The 17,607-nt window shown below is 39.3% G+C and overlaps 1 protein-coding gene across 2 annotated transcripts in view; it reads left to right on the forward strand.

Moving 5' to 3' along the window:
* Positions 1-17,607, forward strand: part of IPO8 (importin 8) — a 46,279-nt gene that overhangs the window by 877 nt on the left and 27,795 nt on the right. For both annotated transcript variants that reach the window (XM_020789044.3, XM_020789045.3), the window contains exons 2-9: positions 5,396-5,477; positions 6,648-6,804; positions 9,240-9,398; positions 10,095-10,251; positions 12,270-12,359; positions 13,524-13,618; positions 15,731-15,815; positions 16,692-16,826. In XM_020789044.3, coding sequence (XP_020644703.3) covers positions 5,396-5,477; positions 6,648-6,804; positions 9,240-9,398; positions 10,095-10,251; positions 12,270-12,359; positions 13,524-13,618; positions 15,731-15,815; positions 16,692-16,826 — 960 coding nt within the window. The remainder of the gene's footprint in view (positions 1-5,395; positions 5,478-6,647; positions 6,805-9,239; positions 9,399-10,094; positions 10,252-12,269; positions 12,360-13,523; positions 13,619-15,730; positions 15,816-16,691; positions 16,827-17,607) is intronic.

Here is a 17,607-nt window from a genome sequence, read left to right on the forward strand (position 1 = left end):
TGAAAAAAAAATTGTGTCGCAACTTATGTGGGGAAGTCCTGCCTGTTGGTGCCCCAGGGCATCTTGTTTGTGTGTTTTATAAGATGGCTCCCGATATCTTACTTCCATGTGGATATGGGTGTAGGATCACAGGTTTGGAAGGGGCCGCAGAGGTCACATAATCCAACCCACGCACCCACCCCCCTCCGCAAAGAGGCAGGGAATTTCCTGCATGGTCCTTGGTAGTGGCCTATTTGGCTGCTCCATAAAACCATGCTGCACAATAATGGAGTTGGAAGGGGCTTTAGAAGGCCATCAGCCCAACCTCCTGCTCGGTGCAGGAGTCCAGATCAAACCAGATCTGACAAATGGTTGTCCAATTTTATCCTGAATGCTTCCCTTTTTTGATGAAAGGGAAATTCCTTACACAGCCTTCTGTATATTTGTTGGATCACTGGAAGCATCCTGGTTCAGTGCAGAAGCTCGAAGATGTTTTAACCGTTGCCATGTATCACAGCTCTAATACTTTATGCCATGACTCTTTAAAAAAAACACACACACCTATATTATCACATAATTGTTTTTGACTGGTAACTGATATGCAATTTTTAAAATATCCGGATATTATCTTTGTGCTCACAGAAGTGTGTCAGAAGATCTTTCCTCATTGGTGTGTGTGTTTTGAAAGTGATCAATATACCTACTCCTCTGATTTTTTTCATCACTGTTGGAAGACTTGTCTGTTGAGCTTTCTTGGTGCGAAGAGTTGTCCAAAGCATGCTTTGACTTTATGAGCTCCGTTCTTTCTTCACTGCTGCTGCTATTTTACAATGCCTGGGTCCGTTGTGGCTTCTGATTGAACCAGCCAATTAAAGCAAGAATACACAATTAACAATTTTAATGAAATTCCCTTCAAGTTGTTTTCTTTTCGTGTGCCTGGAATTTATGAAATATTTCAAGTGCTTGAGAAATGGGGATAGAGAAAAGGAAAACACTAGCCAAATTAATCCTAGGATCTGTCTTATTAAGCTTTTTTAAAAAATTCAGTGACGATGAACATGTCATGGAAGAAGTACATATAATGTTGTTAGAGACAATAGAATATAAAAAGCAGAAAGCACAAACAGGATAAGTATAACAGTGAGTCCTTGAAGATCTGTAGTAAACAATACCTGGAAATCAGTTGCACAGCACCCTCTGTAGTCTCATGTATGCTAATGATCAGCAATGACCAAAATAATCTGTCAGCTAATTTCCTAGATAATTATATTTCAGATATAAAATTTGGCAAAATGATGATAAAACCAGACATGAAAGGAGTTGAACTTCAGCACATGACATCTATTAGGACTGCCTACCCTGAGAATGCATATCATTTTTTAAATGTCTCCAAAACATTGGGAGTACACAGCTTGGTACTTGGCCAAATAATCTCCAATGTTTTACTTGACAAGAGTGGTTTCTGTCAGCTTTCAGCAGTGGAAATCTTCCCCAAGTAACCTCCAGTAACCTCTGATGTCATTGTCCTCTTTTTGCCCAATGCTACAAAATGCTTGCAGTATCAAGTATACCACGCTATACTTCACAATTACTCTGGTCTTCCATGATGGACATTACAATACCTATTGTAATTCCTTGTTAAGATGTTAGTGTGATGTAATGAAATTCCTTCAGGTTGGGTAATCCCTGCACCACTGTCTGTTCAGGGATTTGGGTGTCAAATATTATGAAACATTTCATTGTTTGTATAGGTTGCTTAATTACTGTAACTCACAGACAACTGCTATGCATCAGCATGAGCGGCAGTCATTTGACAGAGATAAAATCCAGATGTTAAAAAATTCAGTGTTGGTTGCTAGTCAAAAAGACAGTTCTATGATAATATATATTTTTAACATGACAAGGGTTAAAACGTCTGTGAACTCTGCACTGAACCAGGATGCTCCCAGTGATCCAACAATTCGTGTGTTACCAGCATTTAGTTTTATATAATCCAAATAAAGAATTTAAGAACTCAGCAGAAAGTTGATCTGTAGTTTATTTTAGCAAAAAGCATTGTTTGTAACTTTTTCAATAGGAAGAAAAATACCAAGCAGCATATGCCACATCCCTTTTGATAACATTTGCAAATAGTGTGCTCTGTTCCATCTACACATGTCTTAAAAGCTATCTGCTATACTGTAAAGTCACATCAAGCATTCACTTTGCTCTGAGTCTGACAGTGAAAACGAAAAAGTGTCTTCAGATGCTATATCAACCTGTGTCTTCCTTGGGCTCTGATATGCTTCAGTACTTCTAACATATTGAATGTTTTTCTCCTCAAAAAGCAAGGATGCTGTTTTCTCTGTTAGGTTATTTGCAGTAGCTGTCAGTTTTGGTCATTGCTGAAGACTGATAACAAGCTCCTCATTGCACATGATTGTCATGCTGGGTGGCATCTAGAAATTTGAAAATGTAAACTATCACTGAGAAAAGTGGTGTGGAAAGATTTTTGAATTTTAAAATTTGTTGGAAGAAAGACTTCTTGTAACCTGTTGAACATTTTTCTTTGCCTCACAACATGTTGTATATAGATGAATATTGCTTCATTGTAGAGGAAACTATGAGGGTTGAGAGCATCTTGGAAAACTGCAATAGGTAAATTAATGAGTCTGAAGCTTAAGGTAATGTGCTAGTAAATTCCCAGAGCAGGCAGGAAGACCAACAGTTAGGTGATACATATCCTTTTCAGAAAGAATGTTGCTAGCCTAACAACTTTGTATCAGTCAGATGTTTCTGGTGTTGTCTGATTTGCAGGGCCTGAACGATTCTATAATGTTACAACGATGTCCAGATTGAACTACAGCACCTTATTTTTCCATGTATAAGATACCTCATGTATAAGACACCCCCACCTTTATAACACAAAATTAAGAAATCAATATTTTAAACATAAAGCAACATATTTTATTTAGTAATTAGGTAACATTTACATACTAGTACTGTCATATCACATGTATCACACTTAGCTTTGAGCATATCACTTTATTCAGCCTCTGTGTTCAGAACGCTTGGACATTGAATCTAAGGCTCCAGATTGGAGGCAGCTAAGTCTTGTGATTGTTTGCAGAGGCAAGGTATGGGCTGTTTTGCAATCATGCGGTTCTCTCCTTGGCTTACTTCTGTATATAAGACAACCCTCAATTTTTAATCTAAAGGTTTTAGGTAAAATTATTGTCTTATACATGGAAAAATACGGTATCCTCAGTCCCTTTCGATAGTCCTGTTGGTTCCAAGAACCACTGTTTGACTTTTAAGAATTTCTCCTTCAAGCCCTGTGACACATAATAAAATTCTCTTTTACACATGTGGAACTCTTGAATGCTTGTCCATGTGAGCTGTGCATATCAGTTAACTGTGGGGGAAGTGAAAGGAGAGCAGTCTGGGTGTTGCCAACTCCAGTTTGCCTCTCTTTTGACGCCACACATTTGTCCATGCAAAAGCTTAAGCAAAAAAAAGAAAGTAGAGCCTGCTGGACCAGTGCTTCTTTAGAAAGATGCCAAAGGAGGTTTTTGTGACCCTGAAGGAACTTTCCTGTTAATCATAATGCCCCCTAATTTTGTTTGTTACATGTACATATATGTCATGTCACTTCCAATTTATGGTGATAATAAATAAATAAATAAATAAATAAATAAATAAATAAATAAATAAATAAATAAATAAATGTCTGCCCCCCCCCAATCTATCTATGGAGTATTGAGATGTAAGGGTTATTGACTTTCATGTGAAATGAACTTGAAGGATGTTTCTTAAGAAGGAATTAGATCAGTTACAATTTTGCTTCCATCCTTAATGTACTGAAACATTAAACTGCCAGCTGCTGAATAAAGTATTTAGGGCCTTCTAGCACATTTGAGTAAATCAGTATCAGAGTGATGCTGAAGCAACTTTTGTCAAGAGTGCAAAGTGCGATTTCTGTATGTTGGTAATGTAATGAAATGCATCCTTCTGAATACCCACTGATTTTATTTTATTACTTAAAGAATAACATATATATGAGAAGAAAATGCCTGTTCTTAGTTGTTGGCTTCTTAACGAAATCCCAGCAATACCCTTTTTCATTTATAATTTGTAACCCTTGCGGTTGTAAAATACATGGTAGATTATGCACAGTATGCCCAAGGGACAACAGCTGCAGATTGCGGGGTGCTGTCCAGCTGGTGCTGGTGCTGATCCACCAAGACCTTTTCTTAGAGTTCCTTCATGCTTTCAGATGTCTTGCTTTTGTTAACTAGCTGATGCAATGGGGCATGTAAAATAACCAATGAACCCAGGACCTTTTTAAAAGGCCAGAAATATTTTCGGAAGATGAAAGGTCACTGATGAGCCAGGAGCAGATGTGAAGGCAAGCTAGTTAGGTGGGAAAAAATCACTAACATAAAAGGCTGTTTGCATTTGGGAAATTCTTGGAATTGGGAAAGACTTCTAATATCCTATTACTCCATGTTTTAGGAGGGCCTGGCGTGCTCTGGTCCATGGGGTCACGAAGAGTCGGACACGACTAAACGACTAAACACACACACCATGTTTTAGGCATTCATTTTTCCTCTCACCTAACAGAGCTTTTTCTGAGCCTTCGACTGATTTTTGGGATAACAGAATGTGTCTTCTTACAGAACAGTGACAAACAAAAAATTCATTAGTGTGCATTGCGCCAGAATCATTGTTAATTTCTCTATTTTCCTCCACTTGTTCTGAATACTCTTTCTCTAAGGAAGTAAAAATAAACAGAGGTGATAACTTGAAGGATTATATATTTATTACACATAGTAAAAGAAATATAAGGGAAATAATTTTAAAAGCACAGGCATCCAACTAGCTTTTAAATCTGTAAACTTCTCAATACTTCTGTACTGCTTATGCAAATTTATAGATAGGGACTGGCTTGGCCCATCTTCTAGTACTGCACAGGTTTGGTGTATAAAAGGAACACGAGATAACCCATACTCATACTTTTCAACTGAAGGAGGGTCTTTCTGAAGCCAGTATCTTGCAGTTAGTAGTTTTGCTGCTGCTAACAGATTGTAGGTGGAAGTACTATTCTTAGTATTTGGGTCCTTTTAAGGAGAAAGGTGAGTAAAAATATTTTAAATAAATAAATAGCTTCCATCTCCTTTGAAAACAAGCAAATTCATAGTCTCCTCTCCATTTCTGTCTTACCAACTACTATTTGATCGTAATTCTGAATAAGACCTATTGTGTGAGTGATCAGTAAGCAAGTGTTTAAATGTCAAATCTCCCCATCACATCAATGGTTTTTAATATTGTAAATGCACCCTGGAGTTAGGAGGAAAGTCAGTTAATGGCAATACAGTATTGCTTTTCCATTTTCTAACATGGTGTTTCACTGACTAACCTTTTGTATGCCTTTCAGTCCTACAAGATCATCAACTTTGCTCCTAGTCTGCTACAAATAATTGTTTCTGATCAAGTGGAATTTCCAGTCCGACAGGCAGGTGCGTTGAAATGCTTGTGAAAATGGCTTCTACATTTTATGACTAGGATAGGGTTGCTGTTCACACACATCCAGGTACTGCATTTTACTTGCCTTTTAGTCTTGCCTAGTAAGTTCCTGGAGTTCAATTGGTGAACAAAAGGATTATCATATTACCTTAGTATGAAGGAAGCTTGAAAACATGGCATTTCAGTAAGACTTCACTAATGTTTTTCATGTCCATAGTATGGTAATCAGTTATAAGTAATCTGAGCATGGAAGTTCATTGATTATTCCTAATAGACATTGATAAACCGATTGGTTGAGTCCTTGAAAAAAACCATTTAAGGCTATTGGGCAACATGTGCTGGTAAATGTCTCGACACAGCATGTTAAAAAGCAAACAGCAATGCTTGAGTTGCTTTACATTCAGCTTCTCATACAAACACTTTCTTTAGAAGCCCATGGTAGCACTTTGTGTGTCTGTGGAGTCACAGAGCTTGGAAAAGTTAGCTTCCAGAGTCTTTTAGCATGCAGTGCCTATGATGGCTGGCTAGTACTGAAAAGTGTAGTCCAAAATAGTATATTTTTCAAGCTCTGGGAGTCAACAATGTTGCCTAGAACAGAGAACACTGAAGATGCAAAGCAGGTTCTGCTTGTCACTCAATGATCCAGACACCATTATATTCCAGTGGCACCGGGCATCATGCTTTAAACCCAGCAGTGTGGGATTTTGTTACAAGGAACAACTTTGTCATACAATTTTGTATGATGGAGTTGTATGTAAATGGTTTCTAAGGTTTGACTACATTGACAGTGTAGTACAGAAAATGCTACAAGATTGTTATTATTTGATTCACAATTTTTTCCATTGACCACATGGTGTAAAAGCTAATACAGACCAGCCTGGACTTCTCAGCCCTGTACAAATCTGTAGTTTTCCCCTCTGCCACTGGGGCTTGTACTACTTTTTTTTTTACAGTGGATCCATTTGCAGTGGCTCAAATGGTGTGATTGCTTGAACTAATGCAGAAAAGTTTGTGCTTTGCTGCTTCAAGCATCTTCCTCCTTGCCCTTTACCTCATGAGGAAAGATGAGCTGCAAGCACAAATATGCAGACATAAAGCAGTGCTTTGACACTTCTAGTATCACTTTGTCATAACGTAGGGCTGTTTTTTTCCTTCCATTTCAGCTGCTATTTACTTGAAGAACATGGTGACACAGTACTGGCCAGATCGGGAGCCACCACCTGGAGAAGTCATATTTCCATTCAACATTCATGAAAATGATCGGCAACAGATTCGGGATAACATTGTGGAAGGAATTATTCATTCTCCAGACTTAGTAAGGTATATCAGCTTGGAGTCATATATCAAAAATTTCTGACTTTTTCAGGAGGAAAAGAAATATTTCTACTTTTGGAGTTTATTTTTCAGTTTACATTTTGCTTTGAAAATAGACATTTTCGGGACTTTGTTTGATACTGTAGGGACCGCAATAAAAAGTTAATTTAAACAACGGGTCAATCCTTAAACAAATTCTCTTAATACACTCTTCCAGGAAGACTGTTTCTAAACAAAATTGATACAGTATTTTTGCATGAAATCTATGTGGAGAACTGAAGACAAGGTGGCTAATGAAACAGTGCAATTAAAATTTATAAAATGTGGTGCTTCGTGTTGTTTTGTAAGAATAAGTAAGTTTTGTTTAATGAAAACAAGAAAATTCAGAAGCCAGTGAAATTGCTCGCTATGGGCTTGTTCAGATTATCTGCTTCCTACATAGATGTTATGTGTGCTAAGGAGCAAGAGAAAGATCTTGTTTCACATTGGCTTAAATCCATTGCTAGTAGAGTAGTCCCACTGAATCAGTGGAACTTACATAATTAAAGACTCACCAAGTACCCATTGTTGTGAGTTACTACTGGATTTTAGCCCTGTCTGTTAAGTGATCCACATGGGACATGATAATTGCAGCGTGTGATAGATATCGATCTTCATTCATAGTTGCCTCCAGGTTTGCTTTGTGTTTTGGATTATTGTTGTTATTGTTTGGATCTCATTATTTATGTCTTTGATGGTTGAGATGGGTAGTTTTTTAAATTGCAGTTTGCCACCCAGAGTAGTGCCTGGTCAATAGATGGGCAGGATAGATATGTAATAAATGAATACATAATATCCTGTCTAGAATTTGGAAATAGACTGTATGATTTGAATTCCTTATATTAGATTTTAAACATATCTACCATTTGCAAACCTTAGGCCTGCATGTGAGTGGAACAGGTTGGTGCAGAATGGGTCATGTCGTTCCTCCACTAAGCAGAAGTTGTACGTCAGGAGTGGGGAATCTTTGCCCTTCCAGATGTTTTGGAATACCGCTCCTACAGTTTATCTTACTATTGGTTTCTCTGGTGGGAGCTGTAGGCCAAAACATGTGGAAGGCTTAAGGTGTGTCCCCTCCTCCTTAATTTTAGAGAATCCATAATTGGCTTTGGATAATCAGAGGAACAAACAGGCTCAAAACATGCATACCTTAAATTCTTACCTTTTCATGTGTATTTTAAGTTTACGTCTTGACTTTTGTTTCTACTTATTATTGATTGGTACACGTTGTTGAATGTGAATGCATTGTTACTTGAAGAGCGAAGGCAGTAATGTCTGGTTACATGTAGTAAGTTACTTTACATCTCTTCCCTACTTTGGTTTGTATCGTTTGTTTGTTTATACCCCACCCATCTAGTGGCAAGCCTCTGTTCTGAGTGGCTTATAAGAAATAAACACATAAACCACCCACATACTCACCTGCTAGTAATAAACACCCAAATCATAAAAACAAGAAAAAAAAGAGAAACCCCCAAATACAATCACAAGGGAGAGCAAGAAAATCATAGGGAGAGGATGTTTATGAAGACCTCTGTGAAAAGCTCAGATTTTACACATTTTCTGTAGGTCATGAAGAAGGGAGCCTGGTGTACATCAAGAGATCACTTGTTCCATAGTGTTGCAACCACCACCAAAAAGGCCCTGGTCGCAGATTTCCTGGCCTCTCTTGTGGCGACTATCATAATTTCAAAGCCTAGGAAGCCTGGGTAGCCCAAGTAAACAGTGTTAGGGAAAGCCACTCCAACAGGTAGTGAGGTCCCAAACCATTAAAGGCGTTATAAGTTAGTACTTTATAAGTTTGAATTTGGCACGGAAGCAAACAGGAAACCAATGCAGCTATTTCAGAACGGGAAGACGTGGTTTTATCTCTGGGCTCTCACCATGAGCCTGGCCGCTGCATTTTGTATCAGCTATAACTTCTGTATTACCTTCAAATGCAGCCCCACGTAGAGAGCATTACAATAATTAATTCTAGAGACTACCAAAACATGAACTAACATGGTCAGGAATTTTCTGTCCAGGAAAGACTGCAACTGCTCCATCTGCCAAAGGTGATATCATGTTTTCCCGAAAATAAGACAGGATCTTATATTAATTTTTGTTCCAAAAAACGCATTAGGGCTTATTTTCAGGCGAATTTTTTTCATGTAGAACAATGTACATTTATTCAACTACAGTCATGTCATCATCTTCTGGTTGCTACACAATGCTGCACAGTGGTGGAGGGTGGGGTTCCACTGAACTGGGGCTTATTTGTGGGGTAGGGCTTATGTTATGAGCATTCGGAAAAAGCATACTAGGGCTTATTTTCAGGTTAGGGCTTGTTTTCAAGGAAGCAGGGTAACCTTCTCTCTTGTCAGGTGCTGATTTCCTCTCACTCTCTTTTTCTCTTCGAATTTCAGGGCCCAGTTGACCATGTGCCTCCGCGCTATCATCAAGCATGACTTTCCAGGTCACTGGACAGCTGTGGTGGACAAGATAGGCTACTATTTGCAGTCTCCCAATAGCGGGAGCTGGCTGGGAAGTTTGCTATGCCTCTACCAACTAGTGAAGACCTATGAGTAAGTGGTTCTTCACCAGGAAAGTCCCTTTCCCAGCAAGTAACCGAGGTAACAGTGTCTGGGGAGCATCTGCACACAGATACATGCACCTTCCTTCTTCTGCCAAAAAATATCTAGTTAGTTCTCAGAGCAAGGCTACCAGAGATAGGTGTCTACCTGTTGGCTGAGGATGAAACATCTGGGCTGGCAAGCTGTCAATGCACTAGGAAAGATAAGTAGTGTCTAGAGTAAGTAGTGTGCTCCTCAAAGCATATAAAATTCATTTCTGCCTCTATTGGCTTCATGGAAAGACTTTTCTCAAGGTAAAACTGACTGGGCAGATCACCCGTTTACTAAGAGGCAGAATATGTGACCCAACTGTAAACCTTTATGGCCAGTGTGTGCACAGATTCCTTGAATCCTACTTATCAAGTAGTAAATTATAGCTACTTTTTTCTTTACTAAGAATTTGGCATGCTGGAAAATCCACGAAACCAGCTCTCCAAGACAGAGATTAACCTAGCTCAATGTTTCTTCTTTCTGTTTTGAATCTTTTAATTAAACAAATTTTTGCACTCTGGGTGGTCTGGCAGAAACAGAAGAGAGGGAAAGATAATAAAGGGGATAACTATTTTCTTAAAGAGTAGAACAAGAAGGATGAAAGCAATTTTTTTCTCATTAACCTCTTATTTTTTTTGCTTCTGATTGCATCTATAGGTACAAGAAAGCTGAGGAGCGGGATCCCCTCATTGCTGCGATGCAAATATTCTTGCCTCGGATTCAGCAACAGATGATCCAGCTCCTTCCTGACAACTCCCACTATTCTGTGCTGCTTCAGAAACAGATCTTGAAAATTTTCTATGCCCTTGTCCAGGTAAGAGCCTGTGCATGAGCAACTTTGGGATGGAATGAATAAAGAACCCCTCTTGACCTCTTTCTGTACATGCATGCCTCAAAGTGCTTTGTTGGTTTCAAGTTTGATTATTTTTCTCCACTTGGAACAAACTGGATACTGCCCTGTTTAGAACAGAAATAGTTTTAAACATCGGCCTCATGTCAACATTATTATTTGCTAGTGCAAAGCCTGTTGTGCTCATGGCTGCTTATTTTCAGGGCTAGTGCAAGAGTGATATCCCGTGTTGTGTCTGTTGTACAGGAAGTTGCACATTCTCTTGTGCAGCAGTTCAGTCCGGTGCAAGTGCCAGGATTTTCAGCTAACATTACATGATGTTACATTGGATTTAGGTCACTGATTTAGAAACACATTGTGCTCTGTCTTTAGCTGAAGGTGCTCTGATGCACTTCCAGGAGTGCCTCCAAGAGATTTCCCAGGGAGTCTTCCACAGTCTTTCCAACCCTGTGATGTTTTTGCAAAGTGATAGGCTTGTTCATGAGATGTCAAAGTGTCACAGCTCCAGGTCTAACTCATATGGTTTATAGTTAAATGAAATCTTGAAATGCTCTGCTTTCATAAGCACAGACTTACTGAATTATTGTTAAGAAAATGATGACCATATTGTAAGCTTGACTGTGGCACGACTTAGAGCAGGCAGGAGTCCCATCAGACCCATGGGCCTCAGCAACTCCTCAGCTAGTTCTGTGCGCCTGACAAACCTGCCACTGCTGAATTTGGTAGTGTAATAATAGTTAAGCAAATATGGTATGAGAGGGCATGCTTTGTTTTATTGTGAAATTAACAACAATAATAATGATTGTGTGCCATCAAGTTGATTCCGACTTAAGGCAACCCTTTCCAGGATTTCTAGGTAGAGAATACACAGAAGTGGTTTACTATTCCCTTCTTTTGAGGATGCCTTGGGACTGTGCAGCTTGCCCAAGGCTACACAGACTGGCTCTTCTTCCAGGAAGTACAGTGGGGAATCAAACTTCCAACTTCTGGCCCCGCAGCCAGATACCCAAACCACTGAGCTATCCAGTCAGCTACTGTGAAATTAGACCTTTAAAAAAAGAAGTAGAGACTTTTTCTCAATTCGCGTTATAATTGTGTTGCAGAATTTCGGTAGCATGCAACAGTGGAGAAAAAGTACATACTGTCCTGGGATCTGGAGGAGGAGGAGGGGTGGAAATGGGCCCCAGGACTCACCAGACTTGCTTAGCAAAAGCTGGTGCTATTTCTAACATTTCTGTGTCCTCCTTTGTTTTCCTACTGCTTCTGTAAATTTCTCTGGGGCTACTCACACAGTCCTTTTGAAGAAACAAGCACCTGTACTTTCAGCCCAAGGGAAGCACAAAGCTAAAGCGATTCATGCCCACTAATAAATTAGTGGCCATTATGATTGTTGTAGGTTTTTTGGGCTGTTTGGCCGTGTTCCAAAGGTTTTTCTTCCTAATGTTTCGCCAGTCTCTGTAACCAGCATCTTCAATGGACAGGAGTTAGAACTGGTGTTCTGGTGTAGTGTGTGGGATAGTTGAGTATTTGTAACTGTGGGATCAGCTCTTTGTCCTTTTCAGGAGACTGGGTGATTATGGTGATCAGGATGTTTCTTTTTGTTGTGGGTGTATTATTGTGATAAGGCGGGAGAAATGGTCTGTCACTGTGATTGATGAGTGTCGTTAGCTAGTCTTTTGTGTGCAGTGATCACCAGTCCTTGTGGCTGGGTAGAGTTCGTTGACCTTTTGCAGGCGATATTTTTCAGTACTGGGAGCCAGGCTTTGCTGAGTTTTAGACTTTCTTCTTTTTTGTTGAAGCTCTTCCATTATGTTAATTATATTTCCAGGGCAGCAAGGAAGCTGCTGCGCCCAATAGAAGATGAAACAAAAAAATTCTTGGGATGTTTCATTCTAATAATACAGTGAATTATATTGTTTTGTTTCTCTTGTCTTAAACTGACATTCTTGTGTCTCTTCCGCTCCCCCCACCTCTAATTCCAGTATGCTCTGCCACTCCAGCTGGTGAATAATCAAACCATGACTCAGTGGATGGAGATTTTCCGAACAGTCATTGACAGAAGTGTGCCTCCTGTACGGTTTGCATTACTGGACAGCGCTAGCAACTTTGGGAGGCTGAGAAAGGGGATGTGACACATATGGACTTAAAGTGTTGATAAAGGCTTCTCACTCTTCTAGTTCAGCAAGAACAAGAAAATGAAATCTATATTCAGTGCGACCCAAAGACCTACAGCGCTGCTGCCCCCTTGGCCTTCTTAGCCTCTAATGATCCCATATCCAGATGTAGCATGTCCAACAGACCATACTGTAAACTGGTGATGACATCACGGGAGGATGTGGCCAGGCATACTATAGTCCAGTAACCTTACTCCACGCTTATTGCTAATGCAGTCAGAAATCACAGCAGTGCTGTTGGTTGGTTGTGTCTAGGTTGAGACAGAGGCCCTCCAGATATTGAACCCCAATTTCATGGCCAGGGATACGGGTTGATGGGAAAAATAGATCATCAATCTCTGAAGGACAGCTGGTTCTTCACCCCTGCTCTAGGCTTTGCTGCATCTGTGAGCCAAGATCGGTCAGGGGTCACCTGGCAGATCTGTTTCTGGGCCATGCCCAAAGCAGGCGATAAAAAAAGGAAAACATTGTGGAGGGATGTACTCTCTCAGTTTGAAAGTCTTAAAATTTTGGACAGATGTTTAGAGAATGGTGTGAACAACCTAGTCTGTAGAATTCTTCAAGTTTCCGATCTTCCCAAGGTATCGGGACAAATATGTGTAGTTTAATTTCCATGGGCAGAGTCTTAAAAATAGATTTATTTATCATTTTTATTTAAAACCTTTCTACCCCACCTTTTTCTTTAAGAAGGACTCAAGGTGGCTTACATCAATCAAATACAATATTTAAAGCTAAAAACAATAAACATGCAAATACTAAAAAGGATCAGACAAATACCACAGTAAAATATGGTAAACAGGCTTGATAGGTTAGGACCAGTACTAAAAACGGTGAAAATAACAGAATAAAATAACGCTGGATTTTCAGCTGTGCTGCCTTGAGTGGGTAGGAACTGTAAACTAAAACAGAGAATAGTGTGTTAAAAATTCCTCATTGGTCAGGACAGCAGTGAAGGCCTGTTCTAAGCATGTGGTGCAATAGCAAGAATTTCTTCTTATTATGATCATGTGGTGGTAAATGTTCATTTGTGTGAAGCAGGCTGATGGCTATTTCCTTTACTAGGAGACTCTGCAGATTGATGAAGATGATAGACCAGAACTGGTGTGGTGGAAATGTAAGAAGTGGGCCTTGCGAATTGTTGCTCGCCTTTTTGAAAGGTAGTCGGTCTGATAATGAAATGTAAAATTTCCAGTTTTGTTTTAGTCACCTTCATATGCTAATAACTGTTCTGTTCCACTTATGATGATGACAATGGTTGTAGTTATTTCTCTGTGGTTTGGCTACAAAGAAGACTTTGGAAGTTTTTGGTTTCTATTTTCAATGAACTGAAGCATGTAATGACATCTGAGCCCAGACAAACTGGTTAATCTTAACTATGGTTTGTTGAAATGAGCCATTTTCATAACCATGGCAGCTACTGGGAACTTCGAATTTCTACCCTCTGTTTCCACGCTACTTGTGCAGAAAAGGAATTATTTTCTTCCCCAGTTAACATGGAAAAGCAACAGCTTGGACTAACAATGGTTAAAAGCAATCTGAATGATTCAGCAATCTGAATCATCCCAGCTCATTCCATTTCCTTGAGTTCATTCTTGCCCTCAGCTAAAAACATTTCATCAAGCAGATTCTCTCTCAGAATATACAGAGAGTAAGAGCTTCAGAGTTCACAAAGCATTGCAATCCCACTGTTGTAATCCTTAACAACAATCTGCTACACTTCATTGGCTTCAATCCCAAAATAAAGGTTTTAACTAAAAGGAGTTTGCCTAGGGCTGCCTTCTCAGTTTATGGTTGAAGTGAGAGATTACAAATGGATACTGTTTTTCATTAAGATGCATTTTCTCAAGTAATAGCACTGTTTCAAGTATCACTAGTAGCTAAATATCACTGATAGATGCTCTTTTGTCTATTTAATAACTGTATCTTGGTGATTTAGCAACCTTATGTGTCACATTGTTGATGTTTTAGCAAGATTTTCTAAAATCAGATTGCCTCGTCACTGAGCCTACTTGCTGAGAATGGAGCAATTCTCACCAGAGTGTCTTATTATAAACTGAGTAATAGCTACTCAGCCACACTGCTCTTGCTTGTCATGTGATGGAGCACACGGGGGAGTCAGATGTGGTAAAGACTGTAGGAGTTTGACTGGTCCTGTATTCTTCCCAACACCTGCTTAGTCTTCCAGATGTAGGGGTGCTCCAGGGAACTTAACACAAAAAAGAAATCCCCAAAGTTTGGCACAGGGAACTAGCACACCAGACTTTGAAGATAGCTACCAGTACTCCCACACACAAACATTGCAAATAATCCCAGAAGCTGGTCGAGATGGTTTTAGTACCATAAAACCTCTAACGAAAACATTCAGACAATTGCTTGAAAGGATTTTTTTTAGTTTATTAAAAAGAAAATGGAAAAAATTCAGGACAAAAAGAATTAAAGTTCCAAATGGTTATAAGATTTTCAAAACCTGGGAGCAAATGTGGAGACAAGCTTACAAATATTAAGGAAGGAAACACAGCAAAAAATAATGAAAGCTATTCTACCCTATCTCTACTCACACCTGAGATAAGAAATGGTATACATATTTCTGGGACATGCAAAGAGTGCATCATCCTGGCACAGCTGACAGCAAATGGACCCAGCCTGAGGCATCCAAGGCATTCAGGACACAGCAGGGAACCAAAGCATTATTCTTGTCAGAGACATGCTAGACTAACTACGTAATTTGTTTCCCCCAATTCTTTTTATGCAAGTAAATGGGCCATTATAGAGGTGCATTACATACCTGTTGCTGACAACATCTTAAGGCTTTCATTTTCCACCAGGACAAAAGGCAGCTTCCTGACCTGCCACCAGTCACATGGTCAAATCTGCATAACTCTCTGGGAAAAGCAGGTTGACCCATTTCAAGTCAAGGTTACAGATAAGGTATGAGAGTCCTTGTGGGGCAGCTTTGATATGCCCTCTGTTGAAGATAAACATGGAAGTGTTTACTCCTTGCTTAGTCCCTTCTTTGAAGTGTTCAACAGCAGGAGATGAGTTGAAGGTGTGAACTGTTTGTTTACACACTGACCTTAGTCTGTTAGGGCAGCTTCCCAGACTCTTGCAGAAGCCTAGAAGAATCCAGCCTCTGAAGCCCACATTTCATATTTCAGTTTTGTCCCAGCAAGCACAAGGAAGAGTCTGTTTTGTGTATTCCTCCTTTTAGTACAAGGTATGCTTTACATAATTACCTTAAATTCATGTTCTTGTGTTTTGGATTCTTAAAGGTATGGCAGCCCTGGGAATGTAACAAAAGAATATTTTGAGTTTTCTGAGTTCTTTTTGAAAACCTATGCTGTGGGGATACAACAGGTAAGGGTTTATCATTTGTTTTGTGGAATACTGTGACAGCTCTACAGAACATTTTAAGCTGTGCAGTTTTTTATTTTTTATTATTTTTGGTAACATCCTAATTTATGGCACTAGTTCTCTTATACTCTGTCTGTGACTGTAATAGAAGGGAAGAATAGCAAAAGACTCTTGGATCAGTGGTGCGGGATGCCACCTCCCATGCAGTAGTTTACAAAGCAGTTTTAGGGTCATCAAAGGTAGTCTGTGCTTTGTTGCAGAAACCTCATTCAGATCTCTCCTGTAACAACTATTTTTACAGACATCTGACTCAGAGGAAATACATGTGGTGAAAATATTCTGTTGTCACTACACCCTTCCCTTTGAAGTTGCTGGTCTTTAGTCTAACTAGTTGCATGTATTAATTGTCTGCATCTATCAAAATACTAGTCTGGGACTACATATTAATGGAAACTGGTGATGTATTCTTCCCCCACTCCACCCTCCATTCAAAGTAATGGAGTATTCATCTGATTACATACCATTTTAAGAAATCTGTCTCTGAGAGTGAGTGAGTGAGTTACAATTTCAGTGGAGGTAACAGGAACACTATATGTTTGGTATCCCCAAGTTTCTATCAGATCATTTAATTGAATTTGATTATTTGCTTATAAGAAAAGGAAATGAGGAACATGATAAAGGTGCTAGCTCTTCTTTGTGAATTAAATTCTTTTTCAGATTTTTCTTAATGCCTATATGCAATATATCTTGTTATATTCCTGTGAAGTTTCGATCTGATGGCAGAGTTGTTGGCAGCTGCTTCTGCTTTCCATGTCACAGACATGTCAAAACGTCCTCCGTATAAGTAGGTTTTTTTGAATGTCATTCTTTTTGCTGCAGGTGCTCTTAAAAATCTTGGACCAATACAGACAGAAAGAGTATGTTGCTCCACGTGTTCTTCAGCAAGCATTAAACTATCTGAACCAAGGTGTCAATCACTGTATAACCTGGAAGCAGATGAAACCACATATGCAGGTCAGTATAGAAATGATACGTAATGTCCATTTGTAAATTTCCAGGATTTCAACTAGAACTTTTCTTGTAGAATTCAAACTTGAGAAAACAAAAATATTTTTGTTTCTACAGTGGGAACACAGGCCCATTATACAGAAGAACAAAAATAAAACGCCATAGTTTGTTGATTTTACTATACTTCTAGCCACTACTCTCTGTAGAGCTTAGAGGTGTAGCATAGGGTTTTTAAGAAGGGATCAACAACTTTGATTGCTAGCAAAAGACCCATGTCTTTTTCTTCTCACTCTCTCCTCTGATAAATCATTAAAAATCAAAGACGTGACATTGGTGCATTACAGGTTCCTGAAGCCCTACAAGTGGTCCTAGTGAGATGAAGCTGGGGAAGTTGCAGGATGCATTACTAAATATTTATGGGGAAGAGAGAGAGGAGGAAATGGGGGGGATCTGTAGCTTTCAGTGATAACCATGATTGGACCACAACTTTATTTGGTCAGCGCATAGAGAGGCATTTTGGCTTTAACTTTCCAAAATATGCTCTTACGTGTCTGCCTGAAATAACATGGATGTTAATTAATCTTCCTGAGAGGTGCAGAGAAAAAGAGGGGTGTTTTGCAATCATGGCTTATTTCTGGGAAAAGATGCTGAAATGCTTAATAGCCACAAGGGAATCAAGCACTAGCTGCCTTATCATGTAACTATAGTATTTGTTGATTAAGAATATGTTTACCCTGCCTTTCCTGTAAATGGAACCAAGGCAGCTTACATAATTAAAAAGACAATA

The sequence above is a fragment of the Pogona vitticeps genome, chromosome 5 (assembly GCF_051106095.1).
Source record: "Pogona vitticeps strain Pit_001003342236 chromosome 5, PviZW2.1, whole genome shotgun sequence".
Classification (NCBI taxonomy): domain Eukaryota; kingdom Metazoa; phylum Chordata; class Lepidosauria; order Squamata; family Agamidae; genus Pogona; species Pogona vitticeps.